Here is a 27165-nt window from a genome sequence, read left to right on the forward strand (position 1 = left end):
TTTCTATTATTATTATTATTATTATTATTATTATTATTTTTGTTTTAAACGTTTTTCCATAAGTTATATGAATGCCGGTACTATTCTCAACATTCAATAATTTATTATTTTGATTTAGTGTCTTTATCATAACAAATAACAAATGTAATCGATATCAACCGAATTCGCGCGATGGTTTTTGACTTTTGATACCTAAAATAAAATGACAAATATATTTGTTACTACTCTTAAGTAAGCGGTGACAATTTTAAGGTGTTTGTTCAAGTCATCATCGTGTGGCTGTTTCATCAGATCGTGACGTAAACCCTGAAAAGATCAGAAAATGGGTGCAGATTATGAAGGAATACTTTTGGGTATGGGAAACCCTCTTCTTGACATCTCAGCAGTAGTCGACCAACACTTCCTCTCTAAGTATTAATCATTTTCTTTTCTTTTTAATGCATAGATAAATTCATAATTACCATTCATTTTGATCTATAAATTATTAATTTGTTCATATTTAATTATGCATGCCTAAATATATTATAATAAAAAAGTTTAATATATATCGATCATTAGGTATGATGTCAAGGTGAACAATGCTATCCTTGCTGAAGACAAGCATTTGCCTATGTAAGTGTTTTAATTCATCTTAATTAATTAATTTTTTTTTACACTAGTTTCTTATATATTATTGTAAAACGATTACAATAAAGTGGCAGACAAACGGGCAACAAGCTGCGCCGCAACCCCCTTTTGAATAGCAAAACCAATCATGCTAATTAATTATCACATAATTAGCTAGGGATAATAATGCTAATCACATTGATTTAGAATTATGGCATTTTTAAACAAAGCCTTTTTGTAACATTACACATGAGGTTAATGATCACATGCTGCATGTTTGTTATATTATTATTATTATTGATTTTGATGTTCTTATTTTGGTTTCAGGTATGATGAAATGTCTTCCAAATACAAAGTAGAGTATATTGCTGGAGGTGACTTTATATATAATTCTTATCATTTATATATAGCTTACACTCTTGTTATAAAATCCAAACCATTTTCGGTATGGATGTTCATGGTCTGGTTTGCCTGGTTATAATGGCAAAAATTGCGGGCTGAACCGCTGACTACGGTTTTAGTAAAAGACAAGCTACAATATATATACATAGTTTTATATTACCTCAATCCTTATCATTTTTAAAAAGTAACAAGGATTGTGATAAGGCTATTGATTTTATCCATACACGATTAACCTGACCTGAACAAACTCGTTACCAGAATACCCAGAAACTGATGGTGTCACACCCGGCCCTGAGCGGCGGAAACAGCCGGGCGCGCGCGAGTGGGGATTGATAATTAAGCACGGGCCATTGCAAACATTCAAAGATTTTCATTGCGCATGAAAAGTTTAATACAAATACATTACATTGTTTAAAAATTATAAAAACATCCAAGTATAAAAACTGTTGATTTCCACGCCATATCCCCTTGCGCGGCGGGAACAACCACGCGCATCGAAGGGATAGAACTAAAATCTTCCAAAAAGCTAGTTTTAGATGTTCAGCGTGAGGTGCTCTAAGTGTGACTCCATGCGCTACCTAGTTATCTCCTGAAAGACACGTAAAAACATTCGAATCAGTATAAACTGAGTGAGTTCACAAGTTTTAGTAACTTGATAAATCGTATTGCATCATAATCTTGATACAAATCATTCTGAAACATAATTCTGATATCATCATTAAAACACATGCTTGGTAAAACGTAGTTCTATCAACATATTCTGATAAAATCGTTCCGCGGTTTACGCGCGAACATTTCTGGGCACTGTGCTCGTCTGTGCAAAGTGGCGCTGCCACTACGAGCTAAAATGAGTAGTACCGTCCCGCGGATTACGCGCGAACGTTTCAGGAAAAATGTGCTCGTCCATGCAAAGTGGCGCTGCCACTACGAGCTAATCAATAATTCCGTCCCGCGGGTTACGCGCGGACGTTGTGCCGGAAAACAAGGCGCTCGTCCATGCAAAGAGGTGCGACCCCTACGAGCGGGCTCAAACCCATAGTACTGCCCCATGACCATACTAGGCACTCGTCCATGCAAAGAGGTGCGACCCCTACGAGTGGGTGGATCAAACCAGCAGTCCCTACCCTTAGAGTTCCAATGGTAAAGTGATCACTTACTCGAGTTCTAGCGCACATACATCGAAAACCTTAGATAACCGTTCGCATTGCTCATCATGAAATATAATTTAAACACATAATCGCTTGTATAGCTTGTAAGTATACCATGATAAAACATTATTTAAGTACGTGTCCCTCGCCCCGAAAACAGTTTAAAAACAGTGAAAACAGCGAGAATAGGGGCTGTGAGACTCACCTGTGGTTCTTGTTAAGGGATTAAATCGAGATTCGGGTTTTCTTGGTGTTGGCCTTGGAATTGAAGGTCTAGAATACGATTAAATAACAAGAAGTATATATATTAAGATCAAGAAATAGGAGAATATAAGGGTTGGAAAGTAGATCTCAAGGTTATATTCTCGGCTTACCTAGTAACAGGATCGGAAATGAAAACAACGGATGCTTGGGAGAGGATTAGTGCAAGTTTGCAGTTCTTTGAAGTGTGTTTTGGGTGATAATTTAGGTTACATATTTATAGGCAAACTCAAGGGAACACAATCCCTTGCTTTAGGGGATTGTAATCTTTTCATATCTAGGGGTAATGATGATAAAGTATGGAAATTATTATTATTTATTTAAGAGTGGAGTAGTGGATAAAAGATTTTGATTTGATTTGGTCAGGACATGCAGGTCTGGGGTTGGTGAGAATAGGGTGGCTGACAGTTGACTTTTCGTGTTACAGTGTGCTTTTTCAGGTACTTTTGTTAGTGTACAGTAAAAAGTGGAAAATCTCTGAAACACGCTACTGTTTCCTTTTGGGCGGGAGTAATCTCCTTACGTCTGGAGAATAGACTAAGTGTTCTGTGCGTATCACTTTGTGCGCATAGCTTTCTGCGTGAAGGACATTTCTTTGCTGCGGGTAGGTGCGTAACCTTCTCGCAGTTAGGACATTGAGTTTCATTTGTAGATTCTCCAGGTGGTCTTGGTATTTCAACATAGTGATCAGTTATGTTGAAGTCAATTCCATCTTGGAGCTTCAGACAAACTAGCTCTCAATGTTCCCGCCATGCGGGGAGGTTAGTTCCCTTCCGCACGCGCATAAACGATTTAGGATGCACCCGCCTTAGCATCATGCGGGATGGTCAACCCATTAGACAACATAACGTTAAGGTGCATGAAAACATAAAGCCAAAACATTCGCGCATGGCGCATATAACATATGCCCACGCTGGTTCTTAACATGGCGCGCTCGCGCAGGGCGCACATAACAAATGCACGCGCTGATTCTAACATAGCGCGTTCGCGCAGGGCGCACATAACATAATTACCTAATATTTAGGTTGATTACTTGGTTTAAGGGATTGGGAATTTACCGGGTGTCACAGATGGTCAAAATGGTTTGTTCTTGTCTTGAGTTGTATTAACTTCCTAAACAAATGGCTAGAATATTTTGGGGCAAAAGTGTAGTATGTAAGCCAAAATTCTATAAAATTTACAAATATGTACAAACCTGGACTACACGGCCCGACGAACCCGAATGAGATACGGGTCAGTTATCGTATACAATATCATACACAAAAAACCTGAATAATCAGAACCGAAACCCAAGTAATAAACCCGATCAACACCCCTAGATTGTGGTACCGGGCTCTAATTATCAGTATTTATTGCAGGCGCTACTCAGAATTCAATCCGAGTTGCGCAGGTAAGTAGTTGAAGTGTTGAACAACTGTTTTATACTTCCATTTGGATTTATATAAATAAAGAACCCTGGCTTATCCTTTTTGTAGTGGCTACTTCAAATACCGGGCGCAACAAGTTTTATTGGTTGTATTGGGAAGGACAAGTATGGGGAGGAGATGAAAAAGAACTCCAAAAGTGCTGGTGTTAATGTATGTACTTAGTAATCTTGTTTTTATTTAAATAAGTTACATGTTTTTCTAATGATTGATATTCTTTAGGTGCACTATTATAAGCATGAAACTGAACCAACGGGTACATGCGCTGTTTGTGTCGTTGGTGGCGAGAGGTCACTTGTTGCCAACCTGTCTGCTGCCAACTGCTACAAGCCCGATCACTTAAAACGTCCAGAAAATTGGGCTCTCGGTACTGATTCTGCACTTGAGTTTTTTTTTCCCTAACTTATTTCATGCATATTTTAAGGTTGCTAATTAAGATCAACTGTTTGATATATAGTTGAGAAGGCTAAGTACATTTATATTGCGGGCTTTTTCCTTACGGTGTCTCCCGAATCAATTCAGCTTGTAGGTCAGCATGTGGCTGCAACCAACAAGGTAACAATAATAATGTTTTCAAACCCGCAAACCAAACATGAAACACCCCTAAGTTTCTTATATTGGTTTTGATTTTTTTTTAACATGTAGGTTTTCATAATGAACTTATCTGCACCGTTCATCTGTGAATTCTTTAAGGATGCTCAAGATAAAGCCTTACCGTGAGTTTTATCTGTTGATTTATCAAGTTATTACTAGGGGTGTAAACTTACCTAGCCAAGCCAGGCCCAAGCTCAAGTTTCGCTCGTCTAACCTGAGCTCGGGCTTGAACTTGGTTCGTGAGTAGTTTACAAGCAAGAGCTTGGCTCGTTTATTTATTACTTTGTATATTTAAAACTATTTTATATATACATATACATGTATAAATTATACTTTTTATTTATACCCTTAATATGTATTATATAATTTTTTAATCATAATTTATATATAATAAGAATTATTGTATAAGTATATATTTATTGTTTTTATTGAAGTTTATATAAATAGTAGGCTCTTTAGGCTCGCGGGCCAGCTCGAGCTTAATAAGTTCAGGTTCTGCTCTGGTTCGTTTCTTAGGCTCGAGCTCGATTTAAGCTTCTAGCAAGACCATATCGATTAGCTCATGGGCAGCTAGGCTAGTTTACTCACCTAGTTATCAGTCCACATTAGAAAATTTCTTTTTAATTTTTTTCTGTTAAATAATAATGCAGGTATGTGGATTATGTTTTTGGAAACGAAACCGAAGCAAGAACATATTCAAAGGTTCATGGTTGGGAGGTTAGAACCATTTGTGGTTTAACACAATAGTATATGATTAAACACGAATATAGATATATAACTGCTCGTTTTTCAGACCGATAATGTGGAGGAGATTGCAATCAAAATCTCTCAATTACCAAAAGCATCCGGGGCCCACAAGCGGATCACTGTGATCACTCAAGGTGCCGATCCTGTTGTAGTTGCACAAGACGGAAAAGTTACAAAATATCCGGTGGTCTTCTTGCCAAAGGAGAAACTTGATGATACCAATGGAGCAGGTTTGAAAATTTTTATTAAATGTTTTACATGTTCACATATGAAACTTGTTGATACCAATGGTTATATTTAGGTGATGCATTTGTTGGGGGATTTTTGTCTCAAATGGTTCTTGAAAAGCCGATCGCGGAATGTGTGAGAGCCGGGTGCTATGCTTCCAATGTGATCATCCAAAGATCAGGATGCACATATCCAGAGAAGCCTGATTTTAACTAGATTTCAAACAGTTGTAGATTTTTAGGTTTTGAATTATGTCGTGTTTGGCCTCACAGCGTACCTTGAAGTTTATTATTTAAATCAATAATTGATTTCGGACTATTTAGTTTTTGTGTAACTGAATTTTTGGATTTGAATTATGTTTGTTAGGGATAACATGATGTTTAATGACTAGTGTTAAAATTTTCTAATTCTTTGGATTTTCTTTTTTGTTTTTCTATACTCTAAATTTTGAATTTTATATACAATATAGTCGGAATATTTTAGACTTGTTCGACTTAACATTAGAAATACGAGTTCAGACAATGATCTGATTTTCAAAATTTGTAGAAAGTTATAAAGACATGTTATATCAAAAAGAATTTAGTACGATAAACACACGTTTTTTTAATCGTACTCTTAAATCTACCTCTATACGATTGTATCGTGTATACCATTGTATAGATAACTTAACACTATTACGCTACAAGTGATTAGCTACTTGTTCAGGGGCGAAGTATAATGAGGGCCAGGGGTGGCCCCGCCCCCCCTGTTTTTTCGCGCTTTAGTGTAAATTTAGCCGTTTTTCGTCCGAAATATTTTATGCGTAGTGTAAATTTGTCGGTTTTCGACCAAAAATTTAAGTCCGCCCTCCCCTCATTTATGAAATTTTTTATACATTTTGAGTTCGCCCCCCCCTCCCCCGGCGTTCACGTCCAAGCTTCGCCACTGTACTTGTTATATCAAATGTCACTCTTTTTTAAACAAATGACTAACATCTATTTATTAATAATCATTCATATCAAATATTAGAACTCTTATCTATGATTCTATTCTACACCTATAAATTTGAGAACTTCTTTTCTCTTTCGAAATCCCCAAATATTCTGTTGTAATTTGGCCCAACTGGCGGGTCCAAACTCACTTATAGGTGGATTTGGTATTGACTTTTGAACACTCCTATATTTATAATTTTTTTCTCATTATTCTTATTTTAAATCTAGGATTTTCATTCAATGACGTGACTTGTCTGTTATTGAATTTTATAATTTTAACATAATCTTGTATTTTAGTTAAATAAGATAAACATAAGTAGTATAAAATGATTTCTTGATCATGACCCAACGCTAGAGAGAGAGTTGAAACCGAAATGAGAGAAAGAGGTATAGCGTATATGTAGTGAATATGTGTAAGTGTGTTCGGATATGCTATGAGAGTTCATTTTAGTTATAACATCACATTATTTATCACTAATGTAATTTTCGTACATGTACAATGCCGATTTTCGAGGAGGGCAAGTACGTGGTTGAGCGACACCGGCCTGACACCCCGCTAAACCCAAAATTTTAAAGAAAAGTTATATATTTCTTTGAAAAAATATGTATTTTTAATGTTTAAATCTAACTATTCAACTCATTTAAACTTATATTTATAAACAAAATTTTTTTACACAATCCAAATTATAAGCAAGTAAGCTTATTTAAAAACTTAATTGTTTAAATCCCCCAGAAAAATACCTTTTACTTAAGACCTAAATTTTTTTTTCACATGCAGCACAAAAAAATTTAACAATCCTCGAAGACGGCTCCTTATGCATGTATTAACACTTTTTATAATAATTTAAGAAAACATTTAAGAAAACGGGGTTAAGTGGTGGCCCAGGTCAACACGCGATATGATGGGTTGACCCATTTTAACCCATCCCACAACTCTACAAGTTTTAATTGTTTTTATCCAAACCCGTCAACCGACCTTTGCCCAACTCTTGCCTATTTTGCCAAGTCAGGTTATTATGCTTGTTGTATTAATATAATATTGACTATGAAATACAATTATACAGCTAAAAGTTTTTATATTTTGTTGTGATGTAGCCAACGTTTGTTTTTTCACGTAAATGTTTAAGATTGCGAGTGAAGTACACGAATCTGATGTTTATATTGGCATCCCAGTAGTCATCTTCAACAAGATGCTGGTGGATTGAAAGCTTGAAACGTACAGTCTCCAAGAAAAATAAATGGCATGGTCCATAGAATGTCTTTTTCAAATAATCTATCCTATATAATAAAGGAATCCATTTACTGTATCCTATATAATAAAGGAATCCATTTACTGTCATGCGTCAATCAAACAGTCCTCTATTTCTATGTTTTCCCATCTAAAATATTAGGATAATATTGTTTCAATATCATCATTTTAACTTTTTTATTTATCTTTTTTTAATCTTTTTACAAGGAATGTATTTATGTAAATTTTTTTTTGCTTAATTTTTTTTCTTTTTAAATTATTCAGACTCGTATAATACACGGGTTCTTAACCTATCTATCTATCCTATATAACAAAAGAATCCAACTTTTGTCAGGTGTCAATCTAGTATTTCTTTATTTCTACCTTTTTCCCAAAAAAAAAAACAAAAAACATTAGGATAATATTGTTATATCATCATTCTAACTTTTTTATTTATCCTTTTACCAGGAAATATACTCATATATACGTGAATTTAACTTTAAGGTATATATGTAATATTTATTTTTTTGATTTATCTTTTTTTCCTTTTAAATTATTCAGACCCGTGTAATACACGGGTTTTTAACCTAGTTAATTAATATAGTAAAACCAACCTCACGTTAATTGTAAATTCACATGTCATTTTCCTAGTTTTTGTGCAGCTATTTCAAAGCAATTGGCTGGTGATGCTAGTAATTTCAAAATTTATATTTTAGTCATGTTGATCTTTCAGCCTCAACTTGTTTTTTAGCTTAATTTCTCAACTTATAAATGTTTTGATACTTTTATCTCTATTTGGTTAGCCTCTTTGTATATAAGGCTATATATAGTGGGCGTGAGTTAGGGGTGAAAAGGGGCGAATTTGGGCGCGAACATCGCCCCCCCTGGCGATATGTGGGCGATTTGGGGCGGGGGCGGGGACGGGGTTTAAATATCGCCTAGAGGATATGAAGGTTATTATTATTATATTATATATTATTATTATTATATTACTATTGTATATATATGTATATGTATATGTATATATGTTGTGTGTGATATATATATATATATATATATATATGTATATGTATGTATTGTGTGTGTGTATATATATATATGTATATGTATATGTATACATGTTGTGTGTGATATATATATATATGTATATGTATATGTATATGTATATATGTTGTGTGTGTGTGTATATATGTATATGCAAAATGAATCCTAGAAACAACCCGAACCACCCATTCCGTCCTTTCGGTCAACACCATGGTTCGCAAAACCAACCGAACGTTACAATGGAACCCGATGAACCTAAACCAACCGAGCTATCCGTTTCAATTTTCCGACCCGAACCTAAACATGTACGCCAACCGAGCTATATGTTTTATTATATTTTTAGTTATGTATTTTTTTTGTATTTCTTTTTAATTTTAATGCATTTTTATTTAATTATTTGAAGAAATTGTTTTTATTTGATTAGTTTAATTATAAAAAGAAAATAATAAAAAAAGATACCATGGGCCCAATTTGTAGCCCCTACACCATTACACCCCAAAAACAAATTCGCCTCTTTTATTGACTGGGTGTCACGTGTCACAATTCGCCCCCCATTTGTATCCTCTCCACTACACATAGCCTAACAGATGACTGGTATTGATATTTATCTTATATTTGTGACTTCGAGAGAATTACCTTTTGACAGATATCTCAACCTTTGAAAGTCCCCAACCTATGGAATAGGTGGAGGACAATAATGTATAATAATGGTATAAACCATTATAAAACCTATTGATGATATAAATGATGTGGGTGATGTTGAGGTCCTGAGGAGCTAATTAATGCGATTAATTAAAAGTCCCTTAAAAATGGATGAACTTCCATCTTAAGAAAGCAGGTTATAAGAAAATTGGAACATACTTATCATCTGCTGTTCATAAACAAAATTTCCTGTCTGATCTCAAGGTAGGTTTCATTAATTAGCTAAGAGTGTGTATTTGTTACATCAGTAGGATGCAAAGCTTATGCTTACATGATTAATGTTCTAGCAACCGAACAGGTCGAACATGCAAGTAAGACCCCCCCCCCCCCGGCGGTATAATAATGTAATTCGCAACTTTATTTATCATTCTTTTATTACAGATCAAGTTGACTTATGTAATTGTTCAACCTGTTGTATACCTATTCGGGCGAGATTAAACGTCAAGAACAACAGGAAAACTTTCTTTTGTTCTGGAATCTATGAAAGTTTATGAACACTATGAATCAAACAGGTACAATCTATTTGTAAAGCAAAGTACAACATGAATGTTCCTTGTGTTCCTCACCCTTTGGTATTCAAATGTATGTTAGTTAAACTTTCATATCCTTAGTGTCAGTACGAAGTGCAATGATCTAGCATTTAAGGTTTACTAGATCTGGTTCTTTGTGCTTACTAAGCATAATTCTATGGAAAAACAAAAGAAAGCGATTCATAATCAATTAATCACGTATGAACATATTGAATCATGTACTCCCAACTACAGCCTTATAAAATACTTTTTGTGCCACTGCCCCCCCCCCCCCTCCTTTTGGGCCGGGTCTGCTTCATAATTGTCCAAACGGATGGCCTTTGTTGAAAAAGAAAACGAAGCTTCTTAAAGTGATTTTGGTAAATAACATGTTGGTGTCTTTGGCGTGCGGGAAACAAGAAGGTTTTCAATATGGAGTCTCCTTCGACAGTCTTAGAAGATATTAAGCCCTATAGTTTTCTTCGGGTGCAAAATAGAGCGAAAATTTTTGGTAGAATGATGTGGTTGGTATAATTTGAACTTTAACAACTCTTCCTTGTAATGTTTATTTGTTACTAGCTTTTTGCTAAGGTCCGTTTTATAACACATACCCATCGTTCTATAAAACAAATAACAATATTGAATGATAACTAAAAATAATAATTATTTTTTATAACTTTTATAGTTTTCCGATGAAATTTCATCGGGCTAATCTCCGAATAATCAAGTTTTGACCATGGTTTTGGAATCCCCAAAGGCCCAAATACTATCTCAAGATCTTGGGGTTTACACTTCTAAAAGTATAATAACCTTTGGTGAGATTTTGGTAAGGCGGTTAGAATGCAAAATATAAGGTTAAGAGTTTAATTTATATAGATGCTAACATTTAGTCGTTAAAAAAAAAAAAGAAATTACCGGTATCAGTTCTTAAAAATATTTGATAATTTTATGTCCTTTGATTATCATTCATATATAAAGTTATCAAAAAATACATATGACTAAATATGTTTTACTGAATTCACATGACACCTTCTAGGCCGTTAAATCATATTTTTACAAACTCCAAAATACAAGAATGGTTAGGCAAAAAGTATAATGTTAGGTATTACTGTATATAAGTGAACCTTTACCCCTAATTTCCTAGTGTTACTTATGATGTCACATTTAATGATTATGAAGCCACTCCAACAAAGTCAACCCATAACGAAGCATTGTGGGTTCCTACTTCCTACTTCCTCAAACATCACTTAGAGGTTTTGGTGTAATTGTCTAATGGCACTGTGATAGGCCTTAGGTTCGAAATTTAATTCAATGGAGTTTTTTCCCCACAATCAGATGTTTCATTCTTGACGGTGTTTCCGGGCGAGTCAGGTCTGTAGCATCAAAATCAGTATTGACGGTTGATATTCTATCTTAAAAAGGCTGTTAAAGTTTCTTTTGAGTTTTTGGTTGATTTGGCACGCACGTGAGTAACAACCCACACAATTAGTTTAGGATTTAAAAAAGAAATCTATAATGTTTGTCAACTATAATGAAATAAGGGTGGACATAGTGTTTACCAGAGGGTTGCGGTGCCATCGCAGTATTACGAGAACACCGCTCTTGAGCCTCATACTACTGAAATTAAATCCCAAGTGAGATCGTGATGCCGAACATCACAGTGCTCTAATGGTTATATGACCATTATTAACAGTCCTAATTTAAAATAAATAAACAAATAAATAAATTTTATCCTATAAATTAGTAAATCTTTAATTATTATTGTTTATAAGATATTTAATTGCTACATTCGTAGTTATGGGCCAAAGTCAACCTCTTTACCCAGATTTATTATTTAAGCCTATGTAATAAGTTTATACACTAACCGATTTAGCCCAATACAACTTCGAAAATCTATTCTTTCATTTTCACTTCATGTTATTTTAAGTTTTTGATTTTCGAATTGTTATAATATTTTTTTTTTCCAAAAATATTACTTTTCCAACTTTAGATTAAATTAATGGACGTTTCACGCCGATAGATGGCGTTGTTAAGAACTTAAAGAGATGCGTATGAAATCGCAGTTACTCAGTTTTCAATATCGGAACACAAATAAAAAAAGTACGTCACAACGGTATATTTGAAAAACACGAAAAATTTGTGTCTTAAAAAGAGCACTAAGAAACACAAAAGTGAAAAATAAAAGAAAAGGAAGTCAAAATACATAAGGCCTTCAAACGCTGAGATGCTTTCTTGATTGGCTTGTTGACTAGCAGAAGTTTTTTTATAGCACTATTGGGAACATAATCGATACCGACTTAATTTGCGACCACTTGCATGCTTTACCAAAAACATGCCGTTTAATATGTTTCTATTATTATTATTATTATTATTTTTGTTTTAAACGTTTTTCCATAAGTTATATGAATGCCGGTACTATTCTCAACATTCAATAATTTATTATTTTGATTTAGTGTCTTTATCATAACAAATAACAAATGTAATCGATATCAACCGAATTCGCGCGATGGTTTTTGACTTTTGATACCTAAAATAAAATGACAAATATATTTGTTACTACTCTTAAGTAAGCGGTGACAATTTTAAGGTGTTTGTTCAAGTCATCATCGTGTGGCTGTTTCATCAGATCGTGACGTAAACCCTGAAAAGATCAGAAAATGGGTGCAGATTATGAAGGAATACTTTTGGGTATGGGAAACCCTCTTCTTGACATCTCAGCAGTAGTCGACCAACACTTCCTCTCTAAGTATTAATCATTTTCTTTTCTTTTTAATGCATAGATAAATTCATAATTACCATTCATTTTGATCTATAAATTATTAATTTGTTCATATTTAATTATGCATGCCTAAATATATTATAATAAAAAAGTTTAATATATATCGATCATTAGGTATGATGTCAAGGTGAACAATGCTATCCTTGCTGAAGACAAGCATTTGCCTATGTAAGTGTTTTAATTCATCTTAATTAATTAATTTTTTTTTACACTAGTTTCTTATATATTATTATAAAACGATTACAATAAAGTGGCAGACAAACGGGCAACAAGCTGCGCCGCAACCCCCTTTTGAATAGCAAAACCAATCATGCTAATTAATTATCACATAATTAGCTAGGGATAATAATGCTAATCACATTGATTTAGAATTATGGCATTTTTAAACAAAGCCTTTTTGTAACATTACACATGAGGTTAATGATCACATGCTGCATGTTTGTTATATTATTATTATTATTATTGATTTTGATGTTCTTATTTTGGTTTCAGGTATGATGAAATGTCTTCCAAATACAAAGTAGAGTATATTGCTGGAGGTGACTTTATATATAATTCTTATCATTTATATATAGCTTACACTCTTGTTATAAAATCCAAACCATTTTCGGTATGGATGTTCATGGTCTGGTTTGCCTGGTTATAATGGCAAAAATTGCGGGCTGAACCGCTGACTACGGTTTTAGTAAAAGACAAGCTACAATATATATACATAGTTTTATATTACCTCAATCCTTATCATTTTTAAAAAGTAACAAGGATTGTGATAAGGCTATTGATTTTATCCATACACGATTAACCTGACCTGAACAAACTCGTTACCAGAATACCCAGAAACTGATGGTCAAAATGGTTTGTTCTTGTCTTGAGTTGTATTAACTTCCTAAACAAATGGCTAGAATATTTTGGGGCAAAAGTGTAGTATGTAAGCCAAAATTCTATAAAATTTACAAATATGTACAAACCTGGACTACATGGCTCGACGAACCCGAATGAGATACGGGTCAGTTATCGTATACAATATCATACACAAAAAACCTGAATAATCAGAACCGAAACCCAAGTAATAAACCCGATCAACACCCCTAGATTGTGGTACCCGGGCTCTAATTATCAGTATTTATTGCAGGCGCTACTCAGAATTCAATCCGAGTTGCGCAGGTAAGTAGTTGAAGTGTTGAACAACTGTTTTATACTTCCATTTGGATTTATATAAATAAGAACCCTGGCTTATCCTTTTTGTAGTGGCTACTTCAAATACCGGGCGCAACAAGTTTTATTGGTTGTATTGGGAAGGACAAGTATGGGGAGGAGATGAAAAAGAACTCCAAAAGTGCTGGTGTTAATGTATGTACTTAGTAATCTTGTTTTTATTTAAATAAGTTACATGTTTTTCTAATGATTGATATTCTTTAGGCGCACTATTATGAGCATGAAACTGCACCAACGGGTACATGCGCTGTTTGTGTCGTTGGTGGCGAGAGGTCACTTGTTGCCAACCTGTCTGCTGCCAACTGCTACAAGCCCGATCACTTAAAACGTCCAGAAAATTGGGCTCTCGGTACTGATTCTGCACTTGAGTTTTTTTTTTCCCTAACTTATTTCATGCATATTTTAAGGTTGCTAATTAAGATCAACTGTTTGATATATAGTTGAGAAGGCTAAGTACATTTATATTGCGGGCTTTTTCCTTACGGTGTCTCCCGAATCAATTCAGCTTGTAGGTCAGCATGTGGCTGCAACCAACAAGGTAACAATAATAATGTTTTCAAACCCGCAAACCAAACACGAAACACCCCTAAGTTTCTTATATTGGTTTTGATTTTTTTTTAACATGTAGGTTTTCATAATGAACTTATCTGCACCGTTCATCTGTGAATTCTTTAAGGATGCTCAAGATAAAGCCTTACCGTGAGTTTTATCTGTTGATTTATCAAGTTTTTACTAGGGGTGTAAACTTACCTAGCCAAGCCAGGCCCAAGCTCAAGTTTCGCTCGTCTAACCTGAGCTCGGGCTTGAACTTGGTTCGTGAGTAGTTTACAAGCAAGAGCTTGGCTCGTTTATTTATTACTTTGTATATTTAAAACTATTTTATATATACATATACATGTATAAATTATACTTTTTATTTATAACCTTAATATGTATTATATAATTTTTTAATCATAATTTATATATAATAAGAATTATTGTATAAGTATATATTTATTGTTTTTATTGAAGTTTATATAAATAGTAGGCTCTTTAGGCTCGCGGGCCAGCTCGAGCTTAATAAGTTCAGGTTCTGCTCTGGTTCGTTTCTTAGGCTCGAGCTCGATTTAAGCTTCTAGCAAGACCATATCGATTAGCTCATGGGCAGCTAGGCTAGTTTACTCACCTAGTTATCAGTCCACATTAGAAAATTTCTTTTTAATTTTTTTCTGTTAAATAATAATGCAGGTATGTGGATTATGTTTTTGGAAACGAAACCGAAGCAAGAACATATTCAAAGGTTCATGGTTGGGAGGTTAGAACCATTTGTGGTTTAACACAATAGTATATGATTAAACACGAATATAGATATATAACTGCTCGTTTTTCAGACCGATAATGTGGAGGAGATTGCAATCAAAATCTCTCAATTACCAAAAGCATCCGGGGCCCACAAGCGGATCACTGTGATCACTCAAGGTGCCGATCCTGTTGTAGTTGCACAAGACGGAAAAGTTACAAAATATCCGGTGGTCTTCTTGCCAAAGGAGAAACTTGATGATACCAATGGAGCAGGTTTGAAAATTTTTATTAAATGTTTTACATGTTCACATATGAAACTTGTTGATACCAATGGTTATATTTAGGTGATGCATTTGTTGGGGGATTTTTGTCTCAAATGGTTCTTGAAAAGCCGATCGCGGAATGTGTGAGAGCCGGGTGCTATGCTTCCAATGTGATCATCCAAAGATCAGGATGCACATATCCAGAGAAGCCTGATTTTAACTAGATTTCAAACAGTTGTAGATTTTTAGGTTTTGAATTATGTCGTGTTTGGCCTCATAGCGTACCTTGAAGTTTATTATTTAAATCAATAATTGATTTCGGACTATTTAGTTTTTGTGTAACTGAATTTTTGGATTTGAATTATGTTTGTTAGGGATAACATGATGTTTAATGACTAGTGTTAAAATTTTCTAATTCTTTGGATTTTCTTTTTTGTTTTTCTATACTCTAAATTTTGAATTTTATATACAATATAGTCGGAATATTTAAGACTTGTTCGACTTAGCATTAGAAATACGAGTTCAGACAATGATCTGATTTTCAAAATTTGTAGAAAGTTATAAAGACATGTTATATCAAAAAGAATTTAGTACGATAAACACACGTTTTTTTAATCGTACTCTTAAATCTACCTCTATACGATTGTATCGTGTATACCATTGTATAGATAACTTAACACTATTACGCTACAAGTGATTAGCTACTTGTTCAGGAGCGAAGTATAATGAGGGCCAGGGGTGGCCCCGCCCCCCCTGTTTTTTCGCGCTTTAGTGTAAATTTAGCCGTTTTTCGTCCGAAATATTTTATGCGTAGTGTAAATTTGTCGGTTTTCGACCAAAAATTTAAGTCCGCCCTCCCCTCATTTATGAAATTTTTTATACATTTTGAGTTCGCCCCCCCCTCCCCCGGCGTTCACGTCCAAGCTTCGCCACTGTACTTGTTATATCAAATGTCACTCTTTTTTAAACAAATGACTAACATCTATTTATTAATAATCATTCATATCAAATATTAGAACTCTTATCTATGATTCTATTCTACACCTATAAATTTGAGAACTTCTTTTCTCTTTCGAAATCCCCAAATATTCTGTTGTAATTTGGCCCAACTGGCGGGTCCAAACTCACTTATAGGTGGATTTGGTATTGACTTTTGAACACTCCTATATTTATAATTTTTTTCTCATTATTCTTATTTTAAATCTAGGATTTTCATTCAATGACGTGACTTGTCTGTTATTGAATTTTATAATTTTAACATAATCTTGTATTTTAGTTAAATAAGATAAACATAAGTAGTATAAAATGATTTCTTGATCATGACCCAACGCTAGAGAGAGAGTTGAAACCGAAATGAGAGAAAGAGGTATAGCGTATATGTAGTGAATATGTGTAAGTGTGTTCGGATATGCTATGAGAGTTCATTTTAGTTATAACATCACATTATTTATCACTAATGTAATTTTCGTACATGTACAATGCCGATTTTCGAGGAGGGCAAGTACGTGGTTGAGCGACACCGGCCTGACACCCCGCTAAACCCAAAATTTTAAAGAAAAGTTATATATTTCTTTGAAAAAATATGTATTTTTAATGTTTAAATCTAACTATTCAACTCATTTAAACTTATATTTATAAACAAAATTTTTTTACACAATCCAAATTATAAGCAAGTAAGCTTATTTAAAAACTTAATTGTTTAAATCCCCCAGAAAAATACCTTTTACTTAAGACCTAAATTTTTTTTTCACATGCAGCACAAAAAAATTTAACAATCCTCGAAGACGGCTCCTTATGCATGTATTAACACTTTTTATAATAATTTAAGAAAACATTTAAGAAAACGGGGTTAAGTGGTGGCCCAGGTCAACACGCGATATGATGGGTTGACCCATTTTAACCCATCCTACAACTCTACAAGTTTTAATTGTTTTTATCCAAACCCGTCAACCGACCTTTGCCCAACTCTTGCCTATTTTGCCAAGTCAGGTTATTATGCTTGTTGTATTAATATAATATTGACTATGAAATACAATTATACAGCTAAAAGTTTTTATATTTTGTTGTGATGTAGCCAACGTTTGTTTTTTCACTTAAATGTTTAAGATTGCGAGTGAAGTACACGAATCTGATGTTTATATTGGCATCCCAGTAGTCATCTTCAACAAGATGCTGGTGAATTGAAAGCTTGAAACGTACAGTCTCCAAGAAAAATAAATGGCATGGTCCATAGAATGTCTTTTTCAAATAATCTATCCTATATAATAAAGGAATCCATTTACTGTCATGCGTCAATCAAACAGTCCTCTATTTCTATATTTTCCCACCTAAAATATTAGGATAATATTGTTTCAATATCATCATTTTAACTTTTTTATTTATTTTTTTTTAATCTTTTTACAAGGAATGTATTTATGTAAATTTTTTTTTTTGCTTAATTTTTTTTCTTTTTAAATTATTCAGACTCGTATAATACACGGGTTCTTAACCTATCTATCTATCCTATATAACAAAAGAATCCAACTTTTGTCATGTGTCAATCTAATATTTCTTTATTTCTACCTTTTTCCGCAAAAAAAAAAACAAAAAACATTAGGATAATATTGTTATATCATCATTCTAACTTTTTTATTTATCCTTTTACCAGGAAATATACTCATATATACGTGAATTTAACTTTAAGGTATATATGTAATATTTATTTTTTTGATTTATCTTTTTTTCCTTTTAAATTATTCAGATCCGTGTAATACACGGGTTTTTAACCTAGTTAATTAATATAGTAAAACCAACCTCACGTTAATTGTAAATTCACATGTCATTTTCCTAGTTTTTGTGCAGCTATTTCAAAGCAATTGGCTGGTGATGCTAGTAATTTCAAAATTTATATTTTAGTCATGTTGATCTTTCAGCCTCAACTTGTTTTTTAGCTTAATTTCTCAACTTATAAATGTTTTGATACTTTTATATCTATTTGGTTAGCCTCTTTGTATACAAGGCTATATATAGTGGGCGTGAGTTAGGGGTGAAAAGGGGCGAATTTGGGCGCGAACATCGCCCCCCCCTGGCGATATGTGGGCGATTTGGGGCGGGGGCGGGGACGGGGTTTAATTATCGCCTAGAGGATATGAAGGTTATTATTATTATATTATATATTATTATTATTATATTACTATTGTATATATATGTATATGTATATGTATATATGTTGTGTGTGATATATATATATATATATGTATATGTATGTATTGTGTGTGTGTATATATATATATGTATATGTATATATGTTGTGTGTGTGTGTATATATGTATATGCAAAATGAATCCTAGAAACAACCCGAACCACCCATTCCGTCCTTTCGGTCAACACCATGGTTCGCAAAACCAACCGAACGTTACAATGGAACCCGATGAACCTAAACCAACCGAGCTATCCGTTTCAATTTCCCGACCCGAACCTAAACATGTACGCCAACCGAGCTATATGTTTTATTATATTTTTAGTTATGTATTTTTTTTGTATTTCTTTTTAATTTTAATGCATTTTTATTTAATTATTTGAAGAAATTGTTTTTATTTGATTAGTTTAATTATAAAAAGAAAATAATAAAAAAAGATACCATGGGCCCAATTTGTAGCCCCTACACCATTACACCCCAAAAACAAATTCGCCTCTTTTATTGACTGGGCGTCACGTGTCACAATTCGCCCCCCATTTGTATCCCCTCCACTACACATAGCCTAACAGATGACTGTTATTGATATTTATCTTATATTTGTGACTTCGAGAGAATTACCTTTTGACAGATATATCTCAACCTTTGAAAGTCCCCAACCTATGGAATAGGTGGAGGACAATAATGTATAATAATGGTATAAACCATTATAAAACCTATTGATGATATAAATGATGTGGGTGATGTTGAGGTCCTGAGGAGCTAATTAATGCGATTAATTAAAAGTCCCTTAAAAATGGATGAACTTCCATCTTAAGAAAGCAGGTTATAAGAAAATTGGAACATACTTATCATCTGCTGTTCATAAACAAAATTTCCTGTCTGATCTCAAGGTAGGTTTCATTAATTAGCTAAGAGTGTGTATTTGTTACATCAGTAGGATGCAAAGCTTATGCTTACATGATTAATGTTCTAGCAACCGAACAGGTCGAACATGCAAGTAAGACCCCCCCCCCCCCGGCGGTATAATAATGTAATTCGCAACTTTATTTATCATTCTTTTATTACAGATCAAGTTGACTTATGTAATTGTTCAACCTGTTGTATACCTATTCGGGCGAGATTAAACGTCAAGAACAACAGGAAAACTTTCTTTTGTTCTGGAATCTATGAAAGTTTATGAACACTATGAATCAAACAGGTACAATCTATTTGTAAAGCAAAGTACAACGTGAATGTTCCTTGTGTTCCTCACCCTTTGTAAACCGATTTTATCCGTCATTGAAATTTCATAGTATACACATCACAAAAACATTAGTAGACCTCGGTTTGTTTATTTCATTTTTTATTTTGTAGAAGCTCATGATTTCATACCAAGATATATACAAGACAGAAAACATTTCTTTTCAAATCGATTTTCCTTTTCTTGTTGTGTGTTCACACTTTGTTTCAAAACCTTGTAAAATACAGAACAAACTTTTTGGTGGTCTCCACATTCCCAACGTATGTCCCATTCCAACTTCCATTAGACCAGGTGTAGTGGCACGTTGTGCCTAGCGTTTTGGGTGAAAACGCAGGGGGTACACCGCCCCCCCTGCGTTATGTTGATTTTTTTTTGTGCGTTTTAGATACAACGCGGATATGGAGGCTTTATAACTCTGGAAACACCGCCCCCCTCCAAGTTATGGAGGCTTTATAACTCTGGGAACACCGCCCCCTCCAAGTTATGACTACACTTGTTTTTTGTACAAAACCATAACTCTGACTGGGCGCCACGTGGCGCGTAACCCCTGGATGTGAAGCTTTACGACTACACATGGTCTTATGGTTTCTGATCTCACTTTTGTCGATTATCAATATTTTCTCAAAACAGAATGTTATTATTTTCTCTTGTTCCAATGCTCATCCTATTTTGATGTAAAAACTTTCTCAGGTCTGGTTGGCAAGTACCCACGTGAAATCATTTCATAGTCCAACCAAATTGACCATTTATATATTTATAAAATTACTAGTGTATATAATTTTATGTCAATTATAAAATATACATAAAGAATCATGTAATGATTCATTTCATATTATTATTTTACACAATAACAATAACTGTGGCACTGGGTTGTATACGTTAATACCGGGTTTAAACGTGTAGTTAGAATATATGTTTAGTGTATAACCTTTTGGGATTGTATATCAATAGCAACGTTGTTATATTTTACATGGGCATATTGTTCAAACAATGATATCATTCTACATTCTTTTGTTGTTTGTGAGATTGTAGATTGTTCATCAATTAAAATGTGATTAGTAAACTTGTAGTTCATTAATTAACTTGTCAGGGTCAGTTTAACTACCATTTTAAAGGCCTAAACCAATATAGAAAATTGGGGCCCTTGTGGTTGAAAAAAAAATCAACCTAGAGTTAGACCATCCATAACGGCAACATTGTGGCGGTGTATTGCCCTCAAAATGCCGGGAACACCACCCCTCTCGGCGTTTTGGGTGTTTTCGGGCATGAAAAAGTCTCCCAACATCGTGGAGAATTTGAAAACGCTGGAGGTGGAAGGTGGGGCCATCACTTTTTTCCACCCAATGAGGAACATGGTGGTGGGCGTTTCACCCACCACCATTACGCTCGGTCTTAAAAGCACATATTGCATACCAGTTTAAGAGACTCTCTATAATACTTAAAAAACCATTAAGTTATCTGTCAGCGGATCACCCCTTTGTATTAATCAAAAAACCGACTGGCCTTTTAAAACCTCTCCATTAGTTTTCAAGCTCAAATCAACCATATTAAAAAATTTATTTAGTAATATTGGTCGTCCTTATCAACTGGAGGCCTTAAGCCTTAGCTTGAGCGGTCTAACCCTAAAGATGCTCATGTAACTTGTCAAATGTAAGGCGAAAATTAATATATTAGGTAGTGATACATATGGTGTAATTTTAACTTTTTTGTGTAATAAAGGGTTTGTATATTTCGGTCTTACAAAACATAAACCGTTAAAAAACCTTAAGGGCTTTATAACCTAAAACCTTAACCCTAACTAACAAACTACAATATAAATACACATATGTAATATATCGTTCCTCATTCACTAACCCACAACATACTTTCTTACAACATGTCTCTACCGTCAACTAAACCCCGATATGGCAAGGCCAAAACATTCCTCTCGACCGTCAGCTCCATCGCAGCGACCGCAATGCTTATCCGAAGCGTCTCTCGCGATCTCTTACCCCGTGACCTTCGAGACTCCGTTTATCTAAACGTTTGTAACTTTATCAACAAGTTCTCCAATGAATTAACAATGATTATTTATGAATACGATGGGTTTACGGACAACGAAATCTACACCGCGACACAAATCTACTTAGCCGATCGAATATCGCCCGATATTCATCGTTTGAAGGTAACAAAAAACCCTAAGGAACAACACATGAATGTTGCTATGGAGATCAATGAGGAGTATGTGGATGTTTATAATGGTGTCAAGTTCACTTGGTCTTTGGTTTCCAAGAGACCAACGAGAGAATATTATATTAGTGATGAAAACGGTCGTTCGACACGGTCTGATCGTAGATTCTTGGAGCTCACGTTTCATTGGAAGCACAAAGATCTTGTGTTGAATGACTACTTTCCGTTTATTATTAACTACGCGAATTCGAAGAAACAAGCGGATAAAACGTTGAAGTTGTTCACGGTCGAGAGAAAGAACAATCCGAGGTACCCTACTTCGTGGATGTCGGTGAATCTTGATTCTTGATCATCCTGCGACGTTTGAGACGGTGGCATTGGATGATGGGATTAAGGAGACGGTGATTAAGGATTTGGATAGGTTTCTGGAGAGGAGAGAGTATTATCGGAAAGTTGAAAAGGCGTGAAAGAGAGGGTATTTGTTGTATGGTCCTCCTGGGACTGGGAAGTCAAGTTTGATTGCGGCCATGGCGAATTATTTAAAGTTTGACATTTATGACTTGGAGTTGACTGACATTAAGTCAAACTCGGAGTTGAGGAGGTTGTTGGTGGCAACGGCAAACCGTTAAATATCGATGGTGGAGGACATTGATTGCTCAATCGAGTTGCATGATCGAGGAAATCGACAACGAGGAGGTAACGATGAAGAATCCAAGGTAAGTATACAACGACGCAAAGTTCAAGAAATATCGGTAACATACACACAGCTAACAAAGTCCTACGGCTTAATTGTATGACCGTTTTTCATTGGTCATGTGGCTCGTATGATTATTTCGGTTTTGTATATAAATAATTTTATAATCAATAAATCATGTAAACAAAATATATAAATAAATACTATATAAGCCTCTTTAGGAATCAAACAAATTTTTGTATATATAAATAAATATACAATCAATATATCATGTAAACAAAATCTGTAAATAGTATATAAAAATAAGAATATAAACAACCATGAAGCTTTTAATTTAGGCATTAAAAAAGGTAAAAAGATAACGAAAGTTCATTATCATTTAATATATCTCTCCTATGTCTTTGAACTATCTTTTTATGAACATGCACTTACTGTAGTGTATTTATTAAAAGTATAGGGGTATGGTACTAAACCCGGTTTTATGACCCTAAATTTATTATGTTTGGCTTATTTTATTATATGGACTAATACAATGTTATTGGGCTGAGGGGGTTTTGTAGAGGTAACCCTAACTGGGCTAGGCCCATTAGGGTACCATGATGGTGGCCATGAGGCTCCCTATATAAGGAGGTCTCCACCTCCTTATTAGGGGTTGGTCATTCTCAATAAGAGCCACCACCATATTTTTGTGTCTGTGAACAAGAGATCCTGGAGATTTCTTAGCGGTCACCTCCACACCCCCAAAAAGTCATTGCAGATCCCAACCAGCCGGAGAAGAAGATCAAGACGTGGTTCGTTCATCTCGAAATCCGTGGAAACATCGTCATGGATCAGGTCATATTCATCTCGTGCTTCGACAATGGCGCCATCCGTGGGACGGCAATGAACCACGCTTCGCTTCTCGTCTCGGCCCTCCGATCTGTTCATCAATATCTCGGGTCTACGGTTTCTTCTTTCAGATATGTTCTATGGAAATCCAAAAATCCGTAGATCTAAAAAATACTTCCAGATCTGGAAATACACAGGAAGAAATACCACCGAACTTTTGGGGAAAACCCTTAGATCTGTGTTTTTTCTAAGTGAAATATACCAAATCTAGTTATGATTTTTTCAGATCTGGGTTCGTTTGAGCAACAGTCACACTTCATATTCATAGATCTATAAATCCTATTAGATCTGTTGGTTTTACATAAAACCTACCTGATGTGGATATTCAAAATCTCTAGATCGTGCGCGCCACCGCGGATCAAAATCGCTCCCTGTGGATCAACTTCAGATTCCGCATGCGCGCTCCCGGCGATCACTCTACGCCACAGCGGGTCGCATGCGCGGTCCCGACGATCACTCTACGCCACAGCGGGTCGCATGCGCGCCCCCGGCGATCACTCTACGCCACAGCGGGTCCCATGCGCGCCCCCGGCGATCACTTTACGCAACAGCGAATTGCATGCGCGCTCCCGGCGATCACTCTACGTCACAGCGGGTCGCATGCGCGCTCCCGGCGATCACTCTACGCCACAGCGGGTCGCATGCGCGCTCCCGGCGATCACTCTACGCCACAGCGGGTCGCATGCGCGCTCCCGGCGATTACTCTACGCCACAGCTCACGCATATCACATGCTCATGAAGACAGCCAAAACCTATGCTCGTGGCGCATATCACATGCTCACGCATCACGCATGCTCACGCGTATCACGTATGCTCACGCATACCACATATGCTCACGCATCACGTATGCTCACGCATATCACATGCTCACGCATCTCATATGCTCACGCATCACATATGTTATTGGGCTTCACGTATGCTCATGCATATTAGATGCTCACGCATCATGCACGCTCACGCACCACATCTGCGCGTGAGAATAAAGGAGACATTGCGCAGGCCGCGCGTAAGCGACATAACAAATGAACAGTCTAATCCAAATCAGGATAAGAACAACCATGATTGTACTCACATGGCTACGCGCCATACTTAAAGGTTGGGAATCCTCATAATATCCCATATGGCTACGCGCCATACTTAAAGGTTGGGAATCCTCATAATATCCCATATGGCTACGCGCCAAACTTAAAGGTTGGGAATCCTCATAATATCCCATATGGCTACGCGCCATACTTAAAGGTTGGGAATCCTCATAATATCCCATATGGCTATGCGCCAAACTTAAAGATTGGGAATCCTCATAAACCCATAGGCCACGCGCCAAGCTTAAAGGTTGGGCACACCTCATAATTTGCCCGAGGATGGGAACCATGCAATACATCCACTTTTAGTTGACATGTTTTTGCAGGTTCGGATACGAGCCGCACAAACACCTATGACATCATTATTATTATCTGGCCATTTGTGCATCCATTATTATTTTGAAAACAGGCCGGGATATTCATCCTGTGCGGAGGAGGCCCTTGTGGGCCAGTCATTATCATCATTTTATAGCTCGTAAGTCGTCTCGCGCGCAAGCTTTTATTATTCTTATAGCTCGTAAGACGCCTCGCGCACAAGCTTTTATTATTCTTATAGCTCGTAAGACGCCACGCGCGCAGGCTTCATTATTCTCATAGATCCGTAAGTCGCCTCGCGCGCAGGCTTCATTATTTTTACAGCTCGTAAGTCGCCTCACGCGCGCAAGCTTTATTATTCATATAGCTCGTAAGACGTCTCGCGCGCAAGCTTTTATTATTCTTATAGCTCGTAAGACGCCTCGCGCGCAAGCTTTTATTATTCTTATAGCTCGTAAGACGCCACGCGCGCAGGCTTCATTATTCTCATAGATCCGTAAGTCGCCTCGCGCTCAGGCTTCATTATTTTTACAGCTCGTAAGTCGCCTCACGTTCGCAAGCTTTATTATTCATATAGCTCGTAAGACGCCTCGCGCGCAAGCTTTTATTATTCTTATAGCTCGTAAGACGCCACGCGCGCAGGCTTCATTATTCTCATAGATCCGTAAGTCGCCTCGCGCGCAGGCTTCATTATTTTTACAGCTCGTAAGTCGTCTCACGCGCGCAAGCTTTATTATTCATATAGCTCGTAAGACGCCTCGCGCGCAAGCTTTTATTATTCTTATAGCTCGTAAGACGCTTCGCGCGCAAGCTTTTATTTTTCTTATAGCTCGTAAGACGCCACGCGCGCAGGCTTCATTATTCTCATAGATCCATAAGTCGCATCGCGCGCAGGCTTCATTATTTTTACAGCTCGTAATTCGCCTCACGCGCGCAAGCTTTATTATTCTTATAGCTCGTAAGTCGCCTCGCGCGCAAGTTTTTATTATTCTCATAGCTCATAAGTCGCCTCGCGCGCAAGCTTTATTATTCTCATAGCTCGTAAGTCGCCTCGCGCGCAGGCTTTTATTATTCGGCGTGCTATATCTTATTCATGCTAGTGCACCATCATTATCATAAAAACCACAACACGTCACCATCATGAAGAAAACCTCCCAAAACTCAAAGACAATAAAGATAAGGCCGAAGAAAAGGGAAAAAAACCGCCTCACGCCCTAACACACCTCATAAAGTCCAGCGCTCCACCTAAACGCTTGCGCGCCCAGGAGCAACGCTGGACTTGGGGGGCTTGTAGGGGTATGGTACTAAACCCGGTTTTACGACCCTAAATTTATTATGTTTGGCTTATTTTATTATATGGACTAATACAATGTTATTGGGCTGAGGGGGTTTTGTGGAGGTAACCCTAACTGGGCTAGGCCCATTAGGGTACCATGATGGTGGCAATGAGGCTCCCTATATAAGGAGGTCTCCACCTCCTTATTAGGGGTTGGTCATTCTCAATAAGAGCCACCACCATATTTTTGTGTCTGTGAACAAGAGATCCTGGAGATTTCTTAGCGGTCATCTCCACACCCCCAAAAAGTCATTGCAGATCCCAACCAGCCGGAGAAGAAGATCAAGACGTGGTTCGTTCATCTCGAAATCCGTGGAAACATCGTCATGGATCAGGTCAGATTCATCTCATGCTTCGACAAAAAGCATTAATCTATACATTATTTTTGTTAAGGTAACATTGTCAGGTTTTCTGAACTTTATTGATGGCCTATGGTCAAGTTGTGGTGACGAGCGAATCATCATATTCACAACAAACACAATGTGCAAACTTGATCCCGCCCTTATTCGTCAGGGGCGTATGGACGTTCACATCAACTTGTCATATTGCACCCCGAGCATCTTCCGAATGTTAGCCTCCAACTACCTTAGTATCACCGAACACAAACATTTTGAAGAAATTGAGAATTTGATATGCGACGTGGCGGTCACCCCTGCTGAAGTAGCCGAACAACTTCTTAAAGACGATGACCCAGACATTGCTCTAGGCAGCCTCATTGAGTTTATTGATGTTAAAAAGAAGAAATTTGAGGAGTTGCAAAGGTTAAAAGAAGAAGAAGAGGCTGCAAAAGAAAATGAAAACAAGCAACAAAAGGATGAAGTGGACAATGAAAAGAAGCAAGGAGTGAATGAAGTGAGTAATTAA

General features: G+C 36.1%; 2 protein-coding genes and 1 pseudogene across 2 annotated transcripts; all 3 read left to right on the forward strand.

The window, feature by feature from the left end:
* The first annotated feature begins 275 nt into the window (after positions 1–275).
* LOC143596891 (adenosine kinase 2-like) lies at positions 276–5725 on the forward strand. Its single transcript, XM_077075549.1, has 11 exons — positions 276–411; positions 559–612; positions 934–980; positions 3776–3807; positions 3893–3994; positions 4064–4208; positions 4299–4396; positions 4487–4557; positions 5086–5152; positions 5229–5412; positions 5484–5725. Exons 1-11 carry the CDS (start codon positions 323–325, stop codon positions 5624–5626), a joined length of 1032 nt encoding a protein of 343 aa, XP_076931664.1. The 5' UTR covers positions 276–322; the 3' UTR covers positions 5627–5725.
* Positions 5726–12474: 6749 nt separating this feature from the next.
* On the forward strand, positions 12475–15722 carry LOC143596892 (adenosine kinase 2-like). The gene is made up of 11 exons (XM_077075550.1): positions 12475–12610; positions 12758–12811; positions 13136–13182; positions 13773–13804; positions 13889–13990; positions 14060–14204; positions 14296–14393; positions 14484–14554; positions 15083–15149; positions 15226–15409; positions 15481–15722. Exons 1-11 carry the CDS (start codon positions 12522–12524, stop codon positions 15621–15623), a joined length of 1032 nt encoding a protein of 343 aa, XP_076931665.1. The 5' UTR covers positions 12475–12521; the 3' UTR covers positions 15624–15722.
* Positions 15723–21564: 5842 nt separating this feature from the next.
* Positions 21565–27165, forward strand: LOC143596894 (AAA-ATPase At3g50940 pseudogene; annotated as a pseudogene).

Source organism: Bidens hawaiensis, unplaced genomic scaffold, assembly GCF_021521415.1.
Source record: "Bidens hawaiensis isolate Kalapana, Puna unplaced genomic scaffold, B.hawaiensis_p1.1 tig00047350_1, whole genome shotgun sequence".
NCBI lineage: Eukaryota > Viridiplantae > Streptophyta > Magnoliopsida > Asterales > Asteraceae > Bidens > Bidens hawaiensis.

What these genes read in the sequence shown, in the direction of transcription:
- LOC143596892 (XM_077075550.1), top strand. Translation starts at nt 12,522, where the DNA reads ATGGGTGCAGATTATGAAGGAATACTTTTGGGTATGGGAAACCCTCTT. An exon ending in TCCAGAAAATTGGGCTCTCG is followed by an intron (nt 14,205 to 14,295) that starts GTACTGATTCTG and finishes TTTGATATATAG; the next exon opens with TTGAGAAGGCTAAGTACATT. An exon ending in CAAAGGTTCATGGTTGGGAG is followed by an intron (nt 15,150 to 15,225) that starts GTTAGAACCATT and finishes CTCGTTTTTCAG; the next exon opens with ACCGATAATGTGGAGGAGAT.
- LOC143596891 (XM_077075549.1), top strand. Translation starts at nt 323, where the DNA reads ATGGGTGCAGATTATGAAGGAATACTTTTGGGTATGGGAAACCCTCTT. An exon ending in CCAAAAGTGCTGGTGTTAAT is followed by an intron (nt 3,995 to 4,063) that starts GTATGTACTTAG and finishes GATATTCTTTAG; the next exon opens with GTGCACTATTATAAGCATGA. An exon ending in TCCAGAAAATTGGGCTCTCG is followed by an intron (nt 4,209 to 4,298) that starts GTACTGATTCTG and finishes TTTGATATATAG; the next exon opens with TTGAGAAGGCTAAGTACATT.